Below are 19101 nucleotides of genomic sequence, written 5' to 3' on the forward strand. Positions count from 1 at the left end.
CAGGCTTCATTCTCTACCAGTTTTATCAACATTAGAATGTTAGAATGCCTTGATGTGTCTCGAATTTGCTCTGGGAGACTAAAAGAAGAGAGCCCTTAAACCAGTTCATGTGAAATGGTTCAAAGTATTCACAGTACCAGCTTTTTACCAAAAGTACTTTGCAAACCACTGAACGAGTTGCTGTTGTCTGACTTGGTGTAAGACGGGTAGAGAAACCAACGCAAGCACAGGAAAAAAAATACCCGCCTCAACAACCAAACTCATAATCCAACATACATAGATGAACGAGCATAAATATGCATTTCTATAAGAGGAGATGCAGTGCTCCCATGTCATGAATATACACGAACTGCTCAAAATCCTGTGTGGTGAGATGGATTATCGCATGAAGTAAATGAAAAAGGACTCAACAACACATTTTCAACCAATGGAACACCTTCACAGAACCCATACATACACGCCATTCTCAATCTCACATCTCGAACAGGCTGGGTAATTTTAACACTACTACTGCAATTGAGCCTACGAACACGCCTCTTGGACGCATACCGACGGCCTGGGTATATATGTGACCAAACAGGACGTCATCAGTCCTTAATTATACAAAAAAGGCATAGCTACCTAGAACCATGTAGAATCTTATACAATCCAAACCATTCCCCCCTTTTCTTTTCCAATCCTCTCCCTTAAAACAGGCCAGCAAGCGCAACAAGAACACCGCCAACAACGGCGCTGCCGATGGTGGAGCCGCTCATGAGCTTGCCGGAGGCAGCGTTGGCGCCGGTAGAGGCGCTGGCGCTCGCGGCGGAGCCGGACTGGGTGGCCGTGGGCGCAACGGTAGGGCGGATCGTGGTTCCTCCTGTCGTAGTAGCATTCTTCAGTGGGCCGGACGACGCAGAGGGGAAGCCAGAGGAAGCTGTCGCTGACGCGGCCGCGGTCCTGGAGGAGGAGGATGGGGTACCTGAGGAGGTGTCGTTCTGGCCCGAGTTGGTGGAGTCATCGGTCGTGGCGTCGCCGAGCTTGATGCTCTGCCAGCTGCCAGTCATGTCGCCGTAGGTGTACGATCCGGCAGGGTTGGCGTTGGTGATGGAAACCTTCTCGACAGTCATGGTGTAGGGGGCCTTGGAGTAGTCGGTCTCGCCGCCGGCCCAGGTGATGGTTCCGGGGCTGTTGTCCGGGTCACCACCGGCCCAGATGCCGAGTCTCAGGCGCATGGGAGTCTGGGGGAAGTTCTGGCCGCCGAGGGCGTCGGCGTAGTTGAGGGTGCGGACGAGAGTGCCGTCAATGTACCAGACGACGGCCTCCTTGGACCAGTCGATGGTGTAGTTGTGCGAGGTGCCCTGAGCGTCGGAGACGGTGTGGAAAGCGCCGCGGTCGTAACTGGTGGTGTTGCCCTTGCCAAAGTAGTTGGTCTGCACCTCGGCGTTTTTGCCGCCGAGCCACTCCCAGTCGACCTCGTCGAGATCGTCAGACTCAAGCACGACGGAACTGACGATGCCGGTGCCGGGGGCGGCCTTCATGTGGACCTCGGCGCGGCCGAAGAAGAAGTACCACGCAGTCTCGATGGTGGGCGCATCACCCTTCTTGTTGAGGGTGAACTCGGCGCCGGCGGAGGTGTACGAGACGTTGCCGGCTACGGTCTTCCAGGCCTTCTCATCGGCACCCTTGGTGAAGTCGACCGAGTACGTGCTCGATGACATACCAGCGTTGGCCGGGCATGTTTCTATATGATGGTATGTTAGTCTGATGCTCTCCTCTCAGGTAACCCAAATGAAGCACATGTCTTCTCTCGGGCAATTTTTGATCACATACTCTTAGTAGGATCGCAATCAGTGAAAGTCTGAGCGAAAGTTGAAGTTGCAAGCAGCGCAACGAGTGACGCTTGACGAACGAAAGACATGGCCATCTTGTGTAGGTTGTAGCTTTAACGGCAAGGAAGAAGCCTACAAAATACACAGTCGAAGAATGAAAAAAACAGAAGTAAATCTGAACGAAAGTTTGAATAGAGACAAGAAGAACGAGAGACTGTCAGTTTGAAAGCAGTATTGCCATAGTAGATCAAAACAAAAACCCGCCCCCTTATTTTGAGGCGGGTCGACGTCTCCATTAAAGAAGGGCAGCTGTCGTCTGCTCTCCTCTCACAACATGGATACCCGGCATCGATTCATTACTAGGAGGAACCTCGTAAGCTACCTCACGCACACGCCAACCGGGCCACTTGGGGAGGCTGACGTATGTTTGAGGACGACACACCACGCCAACGGGAGAGACCTGTCATTCGTGCCTCCCGAAGTGGTGGAGTTACAGTGGGTGGATACACCTCTGCGAAGTATGGAGAACAGTTGGAGAAATAGTGGAAAAGGGAATTATTGCAGGGACGCGTAGGCCGGGGTGGCTGTACATGCTGCAACAACGGCAGCGCCCACCATCCGATGTGCCGGGAGGCCGTCCATTTCCTAACCCACCCCAGTCTCTATAAAAAGCGTTGTCGTTGGGTAAAAAAACCTGCAAACCAATGGGGACCATCAGGGACGGTGTTGCCGTCCGATGGAGCCAGATGGTGAGACGGGTTGGCCACCTCCGTTGGAAAGTCTCAAACCTCAGTGGCTGAAGACCAAGTGGCTTGGACCCTCCATCCCCCAGAAATCCTCTCCATACGCAGGCTTAAGGGGTTGAGTGTTGATGCTGCTGCTGCGTATGAGACCCGACCCAGTTGTCAATCTTTCATAACAAGGACATGATCCCAGTCTTTGCCAAACAAAACCCGTGCTCAATGGAAGAAAAAAAAAAAAAAAAAGCGCAGGAAAGAGAAATGACTGCCGCTTACTCAGGCTGTGCGGTTCAGATGAAACTTTAAGCCAGCTAGGGCCATTCAGCACCATCGAGTCAGATGCTGTCTGTCATCTCAAGTTGTAATTTTCCCAACTCCAAAATGCCAGTCAACCGAGGCTACGATCCCTCTTCACCAGAAAAAAAGAAGCGGAATTCAAAAGTTGCTATCATGTCAACAGGTTAAGTGGTTGTTGTATAATCGGGTTTGCCAAGGCCGTTGACATCTGCAGAGCTACTATGGATCGGGTCCCGAGCGCCCATCCCGCCGGCAAGGCAGCCTAAGTTAGGGCCTCGGCGATCTGGAGGGGGGGAGGGGGCCAACTTTCCAAGACTGTCGTCCCCTGGAGGCTGGACCAGCCGATGACGATGATCAACCGTCTCCAAGGTGTCATTTTGAACATGATCAGGAAGCTGATTTCCGGTGCCCACGAAGGAGTGGCGATCTTCAGATCGGTTCCTTGCGTAAAAACAAGATAAACAATATCCAACAGACAAGTGTAAATTACCAAAATGTGGGTTGTTTGCAACAATCTTGGTCATGTTCGTTCCACCCTCCATTCCTATAATCTGCACTGCCGTCGGGAGTGACTCCAGAATTGCAAACTCCTCACAAGAACCAAGTTATTTCTTCTTTCTTCTCTGCTTCTTACTATTCTATCCCCGAGCAGTTAATCTAAGTTTAGCACAGACCAGACTTGGCCAGGGTACGCCAGACAAACAGTATGAAAATAACCTCCACTGACCAATGCCTCCTCCACCCATTGAGAAGATGTCGTCCGGCGGGTTCCGGTTACGACGGCCAGTAAGCAATTACTTTAGTGTTTGTGTTTTAATCTTTGTAATCTAGCCATTTCTATTTTGCTTTGCGGCAATATGTAAGTCCTGCACCATTGAAACCAAATGGCCCTTTGCATTCCCGAGCCCCGTTTATCACTTTCGGAAGGTGTCTTGTTCCAGGTGGATACTGGCCTCAGTATATCGCTTTGGTAGCCCTACACGCTGCTTATAGAGGCATCCAACCCTGCCTGTGGAAGACAGTGTAAGCAGTTTACTTTACTAATAGCTCATGTTTTCACAATGAGTTAGTTTACTGTTTCTCTTCCGTCATTTTGATGTCCTCACTAGGCGAGCTATAGCTGTACGAATAGACGAGCAGACATAAGACGGGACAAGAGTCGGTGAAAAAGAGACCCCAGAATTAATTCACATCAGGACGACTTCTGAACGCTCAACATCTAAACATACAAATAAGGTATCCCCTCCCGCCATGTCCTGTCCACCAACGCCGTGACAATGCTATTGTGTACTGTACTTCTGTTTGTTCAAGAGGAATTGTTCCTCCGCCGGTCGACGTTCCTAACCTTCCTCAGCGGCTTGTTTTGCGCCATACGATATTTCGTATACAGCCGGAACGCGTCGCGGAGGACAACGTACATACAGCCACCCACTAGGTTACGGCCCCACTGGTCTTGGAGGAGGCCAGTCCGGACTTTGAAGCGACCGAAGCCGCCCGCAGGGGTGGTAAGGTGCTTGGGCAGAGCGAGGCGAATGAGTTCACCAACACCAGCAGAAATGACAGGGAGCAGCAGCGTGCTTGCAAGTGCGTTCGTGACATCACGCAAGCTCGCCTGGAGCCCGCGTTGACGGGGTGCCGGTGCCGCCTGCGCAGGCTGCTGAGCTGGTACGGGGTGATTGTGGCCTTGCTGTTGTTGCTGGTCACCACCCTGCTCTCCATCCTGCTCATTTGCGGGAGCTGCCACGGCTTCTATCGCATTCGCTCGCTCGTCCTCAGCCGCCGCCTCTTCAATCTCCTCCACCAAAATTTCGAGATGAGCAATCCCGTCTTCGTCATTGACGTCCCCTTCTTCTACCTCCACATCAACTTCGACATCGGGAATATCTAGCATATCTATCGCCGCGTCAAGTAGACCTCCGACGATGCCCACATTCCTGTTGGGATCGTTGGCAGCATCTTGCTCCCGCGCACGGCGCTGCTGGTTGCGCTCGCGTCGGTTGTTCACCGGGGGTGCGGGTTCAGGAAGGCCGGCTATTCTGCGCTCCCACTTCCGCTCGTAGGCGCAGACAAACTCGTGGTAGATGCTGTTATAGGCGGCTCGTACATAGGGAAAGGCTGCTGCTGCAAGCTGGGGGGAAGGAGGCCAGGAGAAGAAGTTCTCGTCTCGGGCCATGTGGAAAACGCCGTACTGTGGTCAAGCTAGTTAGTACCTTTTGCGATATTAAATTGTAACAGATAAGGGTTGTCGTACCAATGCAGCGGCTGGCATAAAGAAAACGTTACCCAACACAGGGAACGACTGGCCGATGACCAATGCCGGCGCAATAGCGGGGAGCATAGCGACGTGAATCCAGTTGACCGTCGGAATACCTCGGGGGTTTCTATCGTTGAAGAAGAAGCGGTATGTCGCCTCTGGGCCGGCAAACACGCGCACGGCAATGTTGCCATACATGGCCAAACCAACCCATGTGCCTGCGCCGAGGCCTCCGAGAATCAAACCCGGCGAAATCTTGCTGAAGGCCTTGTAGATCTGGTTGTTCAGCGCGAGAGCTGGATCCCATGGTTCGTCAACATTGATGGGTGCCTTGCAGACTGGACAGCGGATCTCCTTGCCCTCGCGCTCCAACTCCGTCACCCACTCGATCATGCAGTCCTGGTGGCCTTCGAGGGTGCAAGGACACGGGTCCACCCAGGCAGACTCGGAAGACCCCGTCTCATTCTCGTCCATGAGGCAGATGAAGCAACGGCGCAGGCCATCTTGTTGCAGAGGAGTTACGTCTGTCATGGTTGCGTTGAGGAGGTTGTCGTTCCTCGGTCGGTGTGTCGGAGTTCGGGGGGTGTGGAGGTGTCGTGTGCGAGCCTGGGGACCAGGTCGCGGGCGTCGTTGGGTTAATGCAAATGTTGAGAAGTCGTATATGCTAGCGCATGTTATACAGTCAATAAGTATATTGCTTATCGAAATTTCGGCCGCAAGTGCTTTTGCGTTTGCGGTTGCGTTTGCGTACAGGTGTTGGTTGGGCCTGGCCAGCCTGTTTGCTGATTGCTGGGCGAGCTTGAGCCAATGTGACATCAACTGCCCATGCTCATCGGATTCTAGGTAAGCGAGCCGAGGCGGCAGGTGGGGTTTATGTGGCTTGTCATTCGATTTATGGCTGGGTTGGTGTGGCTTGCACAAAGCATTGAAGGGTCCTGATACATACAAACTCATACTCCCTCATCTACTCTCTCCGCAAGACAGCCACTCATAGTACCTCTAGAAATTCTGAATATCTAAAAGACAAAAAAAAAAAAAAAAAAAGGAAGGAAAAAAAGTAATAAGAAAAAAATCCCAATCCGATGTTAACCTTCATCTACAGCTCTGATCCTGATAGAAACTGGTTGTATACGCCTATCTATATAAGCGTATAATCAATGTACCCGGGTAATCCACATAACGAATCAGCGGGGTAACTCAACCGCCGCAATCCCTCCAAACCCCACATCCACCGGCCGCTGGAACCTTCCAGCCAAACAGCGCCGTCGTACGCGCAGAGCCAGCCTAGCTAGACAACAAGCAGACAGGCAAAGTGTCACGCAGTCAATTTGCCCACCACTTATGGGGTAAAAAAAGATGCTTCCATTCATTAGAGACTGTCTAGGGGTTATTGGGTTGATTATATAACCGTCTATTCGGTAATTACCGATTTGAAGGTTTTCATGCACAAAATGACATCCCCGTTAGTTTTATATGGGAAACAATAGCCGGGTGCATGGGTTGAATGCATGCCCCGATATATGCAGTGGTCCGTGTGACACACCCCCTCAGAGAGGCAACCTGTTGTAGGTTGATTCTCTGTATTCTCATTCAAATACAGAAATGATACTATTCAGAACTCCGTATACTTACTACCAAATTCCAGATTCATACTGCGTTCTTCTCGATCAAATGTTCAATATTCGCCATACCCAATTGGGCGATAAAGTGGTTGTGTTTTTGGGCTGGCATTGCTTTAGTCATACCGTCTGCCACCATTTCGTTGGTTGGAACCCATTGAAAGTCAATTGATCCCTTCTGTAATTCCTGGCGAAGCCATAAGTTGTTGATATTGATATGGCGTAATTTGCTAGTCGCTTGGGGTCTTTCAGCAATCAATAGTCGAAGAGTTTGCTTATTGTCGCATTGCATGATGTATTTATCATCTAATTGGAGATTCAATTGTTCCATGAGTCGAATGGTTGCCATATATTCTCTTGTGGCTGCTGTCAAAGCAGCAAGCTCAGCTTCTGTGCTTGAAGTGACTACTCTTCGTTGTTTGACTGCTTTCCAATGAATTGGACCTCCGAATAGCATCATCACATATCCTTGAGTGCTTTTTCGAGTGACAGAGTCATCAGCGAATGAAGCGTCTGAGGCGCAGTAGAGGACTCCTTTCCCTTTGCAGTTGAACTCGATAGCGAGGTATTTGTTGTCCTCAAGATATTGTAAGCATTCATATGCTGCTTTCTGGTGTTCAGAAGATGGATTTGATAGGAATTCTGCTAGTCTCGAGCTTGTTCGAGCTATATCTGGTCTGCCAATCACTCCAGCATAGTTGATTGATCCAACCTTCCGTTGATAGTAGTTGATTTCCTCTGGCGTAGCCTGACCAGGACTTGGGACCAGGTTATCTATTGCCATAGGTGTTTGGCGTCGCTTGGTTGAGGTTCTGATCTTGAATTCTTCAGTGACCTTAGATATATAGTTGTCGAGACTCATCCATAGTTGACGGGTTTTTCGTTCTCTTATTATTCTGACTCCTAGGAAGATACTCAATTCTCCCATATCTTTCATTTCATACTCCTTTTTGAGTTGTTGAACTGCTTCTTTTACTTTGGTTTCATGCTTTTTATGGTATATAACCCCAATATCGTCCACAAAGTGGAATACTATGAAGTATTGATTGGTGTAGATACAGTCATCTTCTTGGAGTGGGATAAGGCCAAGCTTCTTGAATGATCTCTCCAGATTCTTTTGCCATAGCAGTGGGCTTCGTCTCAATCCATATAGTGCTTTTCGCAGGGCAAGACAGTATCCCTCTTGTCTGAATCCTGGAGGAAACCAAACATAGACTTCCTCATCAATTGTGGCATGTGTAAATGCGTTGACTGCGTCCAATTGAAGAGTCTCTAAGTCAAATCTCGCCACAATTGCCATGAGACTTCGCAGCGATATACCAGCAAGCGTTGAGGCATAGGTCTCTAGTTCATTTGTCGGTTGGAGATCTCCTCGAACACAGATCCTCGCTTTGAACTTCTTGAGATATCCTTTGCTGCCCTTATATGTGAATACCCACTTCAATGGGATAATTCGCTGAGTGTCTTGATCAATATTGCCAAGATCAATCATTTCAAACGTGCCCATTTGCCATAGTGATCTGTTCTCAATATTCATTGCAGCAATCCATTTGTGACTGTATTGGTGTTTGATCGCTTCACTGTAATTCTTTGGAACTGGTGGAAGTGTCTTTTGGTGTGGATTGCCTAAATCATCTGCTGATGCATCCCATTGATCTCTTCCTTTTACTGTATCCGTAGATTGCAGTGTGAAGTGGGATTCTCTTGCTCTTCTCAGTCTTTGTGATGATCTTGTTGCTTCTGGTGGCTGTTGATTTGTTTGACCAAGAGGGGCTGATCGATTGTAGATGTTGTGATTTCTGCTGCCACGAGGTCTTCCCCTTCTCGCTATGTTTGGGATTACTGTGGAGGAATCTTGTGGTATGATTTCTTCTGGTTCCAATTCTATGACTGGTGTCTGTTGTAGTTCGAGTCGGTCTGTTGAGGTTTCCTCTATGGTCTCACTTTGATCCGATTGTTCTGGAGTTGGCGATACTTCTGGAGTTTCTGGAGTCTCCCTCACCCCCTCAGTTGTTTGAGAATCTGACAGCTGTACTGTTGGTGATAGAGAAGTGGGTGTAGGTAATTGAAAATCCCCTGATTCTTTCTCCTGCATCGGTGTTGCCGGTGTTGTTTCTTGAGCGGCTGGATTCGAGGCGGGTAGTGGCCCGGTAATATTATCGCTGAAATCTTCTCCATCCCAGCCAGCTGTGTCTAGGTCTTGTTCAATTGGATTTGTGAATGGGATATCCATTTCTGTGAACTGGAATTCAAGTTCCATTTGGCTTAACTTGCTGGTATCCTCAATCCTTGGATCATACAGCGTGTTTTCGTCGAAAGTAACGTCTCTAGTTCTCATGACTTTTCCTATTGCTGGGATCCAGATTCTGTAGATATTTGTGCTGTCATAACCACATAGATAGCCAATATGAGCTCTTGGCGCAGTTTTGTTTGACTTTTCTATTCCTCTCTTGTAGTTTTGTGTCAAGGGGTAAGCTCTGCAGCCATATCGCCTCAAGTGTGCTAGTTGTGGCTTTTCAGCCCTCTTGTGGGTAGACTGTTGATGAGAGTTCAGCCAAGTGTTGACCAACCCCAATGGTGTCTGCCACTTGTGGCGTCTTCGAGGCAATCTGTTTGACAGATAAACTGCTGCTTTTGCCAGCTCTGGTGCCATCAATTCAGGAAAGCGAGATTGAAATCGAAGTGCTCTCATGATCATAAACACAGCACCTCCAGCTCTTTCTGCTGGGTTTTGAGCACCAGTGTACTCAGCTGATCTTTCAATCATATATCCATTCACAGCTGCCCATAGTTCAAACGCATTGCGTAAAGCAACCTCCCAATCTAGGCGTAGAATAGAGATTTTGATAAAGCACTGTCTCTCGAGGTATGCTGCTAATTCTGTCATAGCTTGTAGTCCCTCCTTTCGAGTACGAAGAGTTCTTATCCAGAAGAACCCTGACCAGCCATCGCTGACCAGCAGGATTACCTTCTCCCCATTGTATGCTTTGCTAAGTGTAAAGAAGTCGAGAGATAGATAATCTCCTACAGCAGTTGGCCAATGGTCTGGGTTTCTGCGGGAAATTTGGCGAGTTGCCTTCCCAACAGCACAGGCATCACATTCCACTTTTGTGATTCCTTTTATCTGTATCCCAAGAGCTGTTTTAAGTAGCTGTTCCAGTCCCTCAGCGCCTGGATGACCAAGTCTCTCATGCCACAACTTGGCTTCTGCTGATGATGTTGGGAGTGGTTGTCTTGTTGACTGAAAACCTTTGGTTGGTTTCCTTTCTACGGTTGGGCTGAATCTCACAGTCTTCTCGGTATTGCTGAACGAGGTATTGTTCAGCAGAGCTGGGCCAGCTTCAATAATGTATTGACCATATCGGTTTGGTGTTTTGAATAGAAGTCTGCCTTTTGAGTCGATAAGACCCGGTATTCCTGTTGTAAAGATGATCCCTTTTTGCTTCAGCGGTTCTGTCCCAAGGAGCGATGTTGGGTATCCAGGCACAAGCCATACATTTCTGACTTTGATCTCCTTGTTGTTGGATTTGCCGCCTTGGTTTGGTTTGATGATCATTGTGCCTTTCGCAATTGCATGTACATCTCCTCCTCCAGTGGTGAAGTCTTTTGTGACTGTGTAGTCGAGATCATGAAGTCTTGAGGAGTCGTTGCAGATGTGGAATCCTGTTCCTGAGTCTACTATCACACTGTCTGACAGTGGGAATCCTGAATAGAGACTTGCTTCTCCTTGATTGACGATAGTGACGAAAGATGAGAGTGATCCTTCTCCATCAGACACTTCTTGAGTATAGTGGGATGATGATTGTGTAGTGTTTCTCCAGTTTGAGGAAGATGTTGCTCGATCTGGGGACTTTTGAGACTGCTGATCGCTTGCCCCTTTTCGTAGTTTTTCAACTATTCTCTTTAAGTGTGGTTTCTTCTGGAGATACTCATTCAATCTTTCCAGTGCTTTCTTATTTTCTGGATTATCTTCATGATAGTTTGGGCCTCGCTTCTTAGGGTTGGCATGTTTGCAATCAACAAATCGGTGACTTTCGTTTGGGCAAGCTGCACACTTTTGCTCTCGTTTTGCCCCCTGTTTTATTCCTTGTTCGTTTTCTCCTTGCCAAGTAGCGAAACTCGTGTCTTTTAATGGAGCAGCATTCAGCCAGTCTGGGTGGAAAGTTCTCACCCAACTGCGGAAATCGTTAGCTTGCTCAATTCCAGCAGTCTTGCTGATCGAACTGTAGGTTGGGTCATCCTTGTATCGCTTTGTGAAGTCGTAAGAGGCAGATGTGTAGTAATCTGGTGCAATTTGCTTGACTGCTTTCAAGAACTCAGAGACTTGAGTAACTGGATCGCTGAGAGCAGGGATTCCGATTGTTTGGGCTTCATCCATGATTTCTCGATAGATTATGAGCCATCCTCCAAGTTTTGCTCTTTTGATTGATAGCATATGCTTGTTATATCTTTCCAATACCATTTGTTGTCTCCCAAAGTTGTCTGGCGCTAGCTGTTTTTCAAGAGCTTTTATGATATCCCTGACTGTTTGCTCCTTGCTGACTTGGCTGATATAAGTGGCTGCTACAGTGTTCATGATCCAACTGTGAATTTCTAGAAGACTTCGCCGAACCTGGTTGTATTGGTCTTTTTCTTCTTGATAGATAGCTTTTCCATAGCTGATAACGTTGCTATAGTTTGCTCGTTCTTCTTGTCTGAGGTCTTTTGGGTCTGGGAATTCCAATCTTGGCTTAGTATTAATCTTGGTTCCTTTTGGATTCACATAGTCCCAGACTTCATGAACGTTTGCCAGCATCTGTAAGTTGTTGAACCAGTGGTTCCAGTCGCTGTCAGTCTGTAGCCGCTGTGTGTATTTTGCAGTTTCCGTAGTTGAATTCATGATCTCTCTTGAAAAGAGAACTGGTCTCTCTCTTCTGATCGTTGTGCAGTTGGTTTTTCGCCGTGGCCAAGATTGAGTTCGTGACTAGACACTTCTTGTTTCAAGTTGGTGATTTTGTCGATTGTTGCCTAGAGGTTTGAGGGTATATAGCCAATCTCAACGCCTCAATTCTCAACAAAACGCAAGACGCCCCCCCTGTCTAATGAACCTGCCGTTTAGTGTAGTTGGTCTAGCCACCCAACTTGTAGCTATTCGCAAGGACCGTAAGACTGGCAAGCTCCCCTTCGTGGGTTCAATTCAGGGTTGTGGAGTTTTCGCAATTTGTAAAAAGTCTTATCGGTTCCGTTACACGAAGACTATAAAGTGAACCACCTGTTCGTCTTATCTGCCCGAAGCTTTCAGAGGCATAAAATGAGCAACTAGGTGTCTCTTCCGTTTCGTAATTCCAACCCTCCTGGCTGCGTATCAGTGGTATGGTCGAGCATGAACTTATATAAGGTTCAAGTTAAGAGTCCTGGGTTCAACTCCTCAGATGTGGTAAGTCCCCCTGAGTTGAGATGAACTTTTTGTGATTTTTTGATAAGTGTTGATGATATGAATTGATGACCAGAAGTTCTTTTGTGATTGAATGTTTCAACACTTCAACGTTCAGCCTTGTGTGATTGGAATTGATGTTTTGTTTGGTGGACTTGACTGCCAAAGTCTCATGGGTCGGTAACTTCGTCAATTGAGTGCCCTTGTCTATGGCATAAGTCTGAACTGCTCCCTTCTGGAAGTCGGTTTTTCAATTGGTAATTGTCACCATGAGGTACTGGGCTCATAACTGTCACGCAGTCAATTTGCCCACCACTTATGGGGTAAAAAAAGATGCTTCCATTCATTAGAGACTGTCTAGGGGTTATTGGGTTGATTATATAACCGTCTATTCGGTAATTACCGATTTGAAGGTTTTCATGCACAAAATGACATCCCCGTTAGTTTTATATGGGAAACAATAGCCGGGTGCATGGGTTGAATGCATGCCCCGATATATGCAGTGGTCCGTGTGACACAAAGCCAGCCGCAACCCAATCGTCGTCAATAAGGAGAAAAACAGCCATCTATCCCGTTTTCTCACCACCTCCACAAACAATTTTGATACCCCCTTTCCCCCCTATATTCCGCAGTTTCTTTCCTTTGGTATATATCAGAAGCCTATATCAAAGATGGTACGTGTCATTCCCATATTTTCTGCGGCAGACGTTGAAAAAAAAAAACCCCGTCGTTGCATGATGCCCGTCTCTAACATATGAATTTACCCCTCCAGGCGTCAACCACAAAACAGCGCCTCGCGGTCGCAATCTGCGAATTCCTCTCGTCTTCCGTCGCCGACGGCACCGTCCCCGCCGACGACAAGGACTCCATCGACGTCGCCATCCAGTGCATCGCCGACTCTTTCAAGGTCGACCCCTCCGACAAGAAGCAGCTCGCCGACGCCGTCGGAACCCAGAACCTCTTCCAGATCTACGCCGTCTACGAGTCCCTCAAGAAGGCAAAGGAGCAAAACGCCGCTTCTTCCGCCTCCGCCTCAACACCCGCCGCAAATGCTAATGCTTCTGCTTCCGCTTCCTCAAAAGTACCGACCGAGGAGGAGAAGAAGGAGGCCGACTCCCTCAAGTCCCGCGGCAACGCCGCCATGGCCTCAAAGGACTACGCTTCTGCCATCGCTCTGTACACCCAGGCTCTGGCCCTGAACCCCGGCAACGCCGTCTTCCTCTCCAACCGTGCCGCCGCTCACTCCGCCAACAAGGACCACGAGTCCGCCAAGGCCGACGCGGAGGCCGCCGTCGCCATCGACCCCGCTTACACCAAGGCCTGGTCTCGCCTGGGTCTGGCCCGCTTCGCCCTCGGCGACGCCAAGGGCGCCATGGAGGCCTACGGCAAGGGCATCGAGTACGAGGGCTCTGGTGGTTCCGAGGCTATGAAGAAGGGCTACGAGACGGCCAAGCGCCGTGTTGAGGAACTGGAGCGCGACGAAGTTGATATGCCTCGCTCCTCTCCTGGTGCCGGCGCCGGCGCTGGAGGCATGCCTGACCTTAGCAGCCTGGCGAGCATGCTCGGCGGAGGCGGAGCCGGTGGTGGTGCCGGTGGTATGCCAGACTTCAGCCAGATCATGAACAACCCCATGTTCGCCAGCATGGCCCAGAACCTGATGAGCAACCCTGAGCTGATGGGTAACCTCATGGGCAACCCCCGCTTGCGTGAGATGGCCGACCGCTTCGGTAGCGGCGGTGGTATGCCTGATATCAACTCTTTGATGTCTGACCCCAACATTGCTGAGATGTAAGTTTTTTTTTTTTTTTTTTCCTCTCTTCCAGGGTGAGAAACACCAAACTGACCAAACTACACAGGGCAAGAAACATGATGGGAGGTGGAGGTGCCCCTGGCGGAGGTGCCCCTGGTGGAGGTGCTGGTGCTGGTCGAGGAGGCTCCTCGTAAGAGGGTTGAAACACGTGGTTCAAAAGTGTCCTGTTAAAAGGCTGATGCCGTTTGTTGATGACGGCGATAGAGCCAAAAAATAGTGGCTCAATAGACCCCAACTTACGTCGAGATAAATGAGATACCGATGCATGAATAAAAGACCATTCACAATTTTAACAATAAAGCGGAGGCACTTGGGAGAACACAACCTTGAGGCCAAGGAAATAAATTCATCTTTTAATTAAGGCTTTTGTCATGAACATGCCCACCACCAATTGTTTTACACCACGTCTAATCTAAACTCTGTTTTCCTTCATTGCTCAACTATTTGTATTCTTGAGTTTTGATGAGCTTTTTAATCGCCGACCTTCTAGTCGTTTTGGCCACATGTGTGTGATAGGCCGTGTTGTCATAATGATGACAAGACAGAGAGATGACCTAGTCTCACACCGGCTCAAGTGAGCCCTCTGTCTAGATGATACCGTCGAGCCTCCAAGAGCAGGAAAACAAGGCCCGTTTAAAAACAAAATTAAAAAAGAAAGTCAGTATTACAGGAACTTCGAGGCCAGCCTGGAACTCAGCAAAGAGTAATTAACAAGCCAGCCATGACATGAGCAAGGAAAAGAGTAGGCGAATGGAAGCCTCAGCCGACGTGATTGCTAGTCCGAGGTAGATTGTTGGTTTGGGCCGGAGCGCCAGACAACTTTGTATGATTTTGGCGACCGCGCCAACGGCTTCTGCCCCGGTAATACCTTCCCCTATGGTTTGACTGCTGTACCGTAGTAGCGTCTGAAGAGGGTCGGGATGTCTGAGGTTCATCGTTTTCTTTGAGAGGAGAAATCATGGCTGTCGAGTGGCAAATGACATTAGAGGCCTCAGACACTTCGCATTTAGGAACCTTCTTGCTCGGTGAGGCTTGCTTAGCGACGATAGCCGCGGATGAAGCAACAACCGTGTGTGGCAAATTGTTTGCGGCATCCAAGTGCAGTGCCGGTGCAGATACCCGCCGTATCTCCTATTATACTGTTAGCGTTGCTGCCCATATTCGCCTTACTAAGAGGCAATGCTTACGGAATTGGAGTCCTCAGCGCTACCCACCTCCCCTCGAGTCTCCTCCGCAAGCTGTCCTGTGGAGTCGCTTTTTGAATTGAAACGGCGAGAAGAAGCGTGAGGATATCTGAACTGAGGTAAATCCACCTTGATGACAGTGTCGACACTTTCGCTGTCCGAGGCATTGGCCTCCTCGGCTACGGTGTCCTTTTGTAGAATGTTTCTGGAGGATTCATCGATGGATGTCGGGGGGCTGGCCCAATTCGTAGTTGATACACGATTAGACGAAACCGTGGGCACCTCAGTTGGGGTACCAATTTTGAATGATGGGACTGCTACTACTGTCTTGACTGCGGCTTTAGGTGTGAACTCGGGAGCAACTGGGTTCAGCTTGGGGCCCTAAGTACACAATCATTGGTTAGAATCTGCCAAAGACGAATCTTCGGCTGACTCTACCTCTTTCTTGTGACCTGGGGTCTGAGCCTGATTGCCCTTATCGTTTTGAGTTGGCGTAGGCTGAGAGCCCTGATTCTTTTGGGAAACGGAATCGGCCTTGGTTGTGGAGACAGCACCCGGCTCGGAGGCATCGCCGTTGCTATTGCTGGGCTTCTTTCCGTCAACTGACTCGTCATCCTTGGGCTTCAGGAAGGTCTGTTTTGACCACAGGTCGGCATATCTGCCATTTGCAACGACAAGGTCGGCGTGATTACCCTGTTCGACGACCTCGCCGTCTTCAATTACCACAATACGATCAGCGTTCATAATGGTCGACAACCGGTGGCTAGTTTTACGCTTGTCAGTATGTAACACTTAAATTAAAACAGATAAAGTAATGTCAAGAAACTCACGCAACAATGAACGTTGTTCGTCCTTTACAAAGCTGCATAAATGATTGCTGGATCTTCTGCTCTGTGTCGGTGTCTACAGAACTCGTAGCCTCGTCAAGAAGGACAATTTCAGGCTGTTTGAGTATAGCACGGGCGATGGCAACGCGCTGGAGCTCGCCACCGGAGAGTTTGCTACCCAAAGTTAGCACATTATGTTGCCAGTGATTCAGGAGTGCCTACATTCCACGCTCACCGACTCGCGTGCTGTAACCGTCGGTAAAAGTCATGATCTTATCATGGATACAGGCTGCTTTGCAGGCTTCGAACACTTCGTCGTCCGAGGCCGTGATCCTTGCGTAGCGGATGTTGTTTATAATCGTGTCATCAAATAGGACGGGGTTTTGGGGAACCAAACCAATTCGGTCTCGTAAGCTGTGAAGGTCAACGTCACGGACATCCTGTCCATCAATCAGAATGGCTCCTTCAGTGGAGTCGTAAAATCGGTTGAGCAACTTCAGCATGGTGGATTTGCCAGCGCCAGTAGCACCGACAAAGGCAACAGTCTGGCCCCCGGGAACAGAAAGGCTAATTCCGTTGATGATTTTCTTTTTCTTGTCGTAGCTGAAGCTGACATCATTGAAATCGACGTTGCCATCAATTAATTTTAGCGGGCGGGCTCCCTTCTTGTTAACAATGGTGGGTTGCTTCTTCATGATGTCTAGCAGTCTCTCAGCATCAATAAGATCGCTTCCAATTTTCTTTCCAAGGCTTGCCATGAAACGAAGAGGCGATGTAAGCTGAGCCCAGTACATCAACAACATGGTCAGGTCACCAGGAGTGGCCTTTGAGTTCTTAATTCTGTATACAGCCAGAACGGCGCCAGCTAGGAGGCCGCACAGCAAGACGAGAGACTGGAAGGCTTGCGCAGTGAACCAACCCAGGCGTACGCGCTTAGTCCAGTTGATGCGAGTGTGGATTGCATTCGAGTAGCGTACATCTTCGTAGGTGGTTTGGTTGAAAGAAGCGACGGTGTGCCATCCTGAAATGCCCGTCTGGCGTACGTAGTGCTCAGCGTACTGAGCATTCACATGAGCTCTTCGGCGCTCTTTCATAACAGAAATCATCTTGGTGGCAATGAACAGAAAAAGGGTGCTCGTGGTGATAGTAATGAACCCTTCATATGGGCCAAGAGTGACAGAAAGATAGACGACGGCGACAACCAAGTCAATCAGCATGGGGAGAGCCTGGAAACAAATGGACTCCAGAAGGTCGGAGATGCTAGAACCTCCGTACATTGCCAAACTGATGTCAGATGTGCTTTTTGAGTCATGGAAATCGGCTGAAAGGTTGAGGATGTGTCGGTAAGCAGCTGTGCTCAAGGCCCCATCTGCGTAAACCTCAAGTGGAAGGTACAACCACTCTCGCAGAAATTCGATGCCTGCGTCGGAAGCAGCAATTCTCAGGAGGCCGTAGATGGCGACGCCAATCCAGGCGCTGCTGAAATCTTTGTCCTTGAGTTCGTCGACAATGATACCAAATTGGCGTGGGATGAGCAGATTTAATGCATTGCCGGCAAGGAGGCAAAGACCAACAAGGATAAGACGCAGCTGTAGTGTCCTCTGGCCAACAGGCCAGAAGTAAGGGAACAGAATCTGGAAACAAAGTCAGATCGTGTGTCTCGCGATACCAAACAAGGGCAAAAAGCAACGTTTGGCGTCGTAAGCTTACCGTGAAGCCTTTGATATATGTGAGCCAATTGCCCTCTTCCTGGAGGCGCTTCTCCATCTCCTCCTGCGCCTTCCGCTGACGCTCTTCCCAATAAGACTCGGGCTGGTTGGTCGACCCGTAGCCCGAGCTTGAGCTCTGACTGCCGCTTCCAGAGCTGTTGAGGCGTGACTTCGGGTCATCTTGAGCAAGAAGAGATTGCCTTTCTTCGTCTGAAGCCCCTTCCTGAGTGGATCGGATGCGCTGAACAACGTAGATGGAGGAGATGGTGAGAAGAAGGTAGTATCGTAAGCCAGCAAACGCAAGATGGCCAATGCGGCAGTACTCAAAGGTGATGGAGTGGCGAAGGATGAGATCTGGCACTGCAATGACGGGCTCGAGGACGATTGAGAGGATCCATGAGCCCCAATAGGGAGTCCAAACTGGATGTTTAGTATCAGACAGGAAAGCTAGTTGGGTTCCAAAGACGAGAACGCAAGACAGGAGTCCAATAACTTCGTGTTCTTGACCGGTCCATTCTTGACGGATGATGGACTGAATGAAGATAAGGGAGAGCTGGGCGACATAGGTCAGGACGAAGGCGACGAAGAGGTTGACGATCCACAATCGCGGGATGTTTTCTTTCCCAGGGTTGCTGGAGGCCTTGAGAGTCTGGAGAGTGCAAACGGCAACGGCGGATGCAATGACGAAGTAGGTGAAAGCGAGAGCCGGATAGACATAGTGAAGGCTTTCAAGAAGCTCCTCGAGGGACGCCATTGCGGCGTATTGGGACGGCAATGGGTGGAGTTGAATGAGCCGAGTGATTGGAGAGAGTAAGATGGTTCGGAACGAGAATGGCGGCTAGTTATCCGCACCGAATGCCAAAAAGAGCGAGCAAAGGTCCCAACGAATGCAGGTGGTCGGGGAGGATGTGGATGTGAAGCCGGGGAGAAGATGATGGGTGGGTGGATGACGGAGGATTGCTGACAGGTTGAACAGGGGGTCGGGGCTGTAGCCGGAGCTCAGGTAGGTATGAGCAAGGTAGTCTGATGTTTAGACCCCAGGGAAAGCAAGGAAGAGGCAAGACTGGGGACGGCGGGAAGCCGGGTGCCAAAACGTCTGATGGATGTTTCGTTTCCTTCCCCGGAAGTCTTTTGAGGCCGAGCTGAACAAACTACAAGCCAGGAAGAGGTAGTTGTTGTCGACCAGACCTGAGCGGGCAGAAGTCAGTTTCGCCTATTGTTTTCATTCGATTTCGGCAAGATGTAAATAAGATAAAAGCAGGGCAAGGCAAGACGGTGCAAGGAAGCAAGGTACCTTTTGTTACCCTTAAGAAATGCAAGTCTAGCCAGGGAGCGATGCCGGCTAAAGGGTAACCAGATCTGATGTCGCTGCAACAACCCTGGAGGAGGTGTTCCAATTAAAGCAGGTTGGACAAGTACCTTTATGGAAAGTTCAAG

General features: G+C 49.4%; 4 protein-coding genes across 4 annotated transcripts; 1 reads left to right on the top strand and 3 right to left on the bottom strand.

The window, feature by feature from the left end:
- Positions 1-686: 686 nt before the first annotated feature.
- CTRU02_208509 (extracellular cell wall glucanase crf1 allergen asp f9) lies at positions 687-1906 on the bottom strand (the record flags this gene model as incomplete). Its single annotated transcript, XM_036728504.1, has 2 exons — positions 687-1723; positions 1813-1906. The coding sequence occupies 2 exons, from the start codon at positions 1904-1906 to the stop codon at positions 687-689; spliced, it is 1131 nt and encodes a 376-aa protein (XP_036579788.1).
- Positions 1907-4154: 2248 nt separating this feature from the next.
- CTRU02_208510 (ring finger domain-containing protein) lies at positions 4155-5633 on the bottom strand (the record flags this gene model as incomplete). Its single annotated transcript, XM_036728505.1, has 2 exons — positions 4155-5036; positions 5100-5633. The coding sequence occupies 2 exons, from the start codon at positions 5631-5633 to the stop codon at positions 4155-4157; spliced, it is 1416 nt and encodes a 471-aa protein (XP_036579789.1).
- A 7255-nt stretch (positions 5634-12888) lies between these two features.
- On the top strand, positions 12889-14078 carry CTRU02_208511 (hsc70 cochaperone; the record flags this gene model as incomplete). Its single annotated transcript, XM_036728507.1, has 2 exons — positions 12889-13922; positions 13991-14078. 2 exons carry the CDS (start codon positions 12889-12891, stop codon positions 14076-14078), a joined length of 1122 nt encoding a protein of 373 aa, XP_036579791.1.
- A 625-nt stretch (positions 14079-14703) lies between these two features.
- CTRU02_208512 (heavy metal tolerance protein) lies at positions 14704-18418 on the bottom strand (the record flags this gene model as incomplete). The annotated part of the gene is made up of 6 exons (XM_036728508.2): positions 14704-15075; positions 15132-15509; positions 15567-15891; positions 15959-16129; positions 16178-17589; positions 17666-18418. The coding sequence occupies 6 exons, from the start codon at positions 18416-18418 to the stop codon at positions 14704-14706; spliced, it is 3411 nt and encodes a 1136-aa protein (XP_036579792.2).
- Positions 18419-19101: the final 683 nt, after the last annotated feature.

Source organism: Colletotrichum truncatum (genome assembly GCF_014235925.2).
Source record: "Colletotrichum truncatum strain CMES1059 chromosome Unknown Contig_0005, whole genome shotgun sequence".
Lineage (NCBI taxonomy): Eukaryota > Fungi > Ascomycota > Sordariomycetes > Glomerellales > Glomerellaceae > Colletotrichum > Colletotrichum truncatum.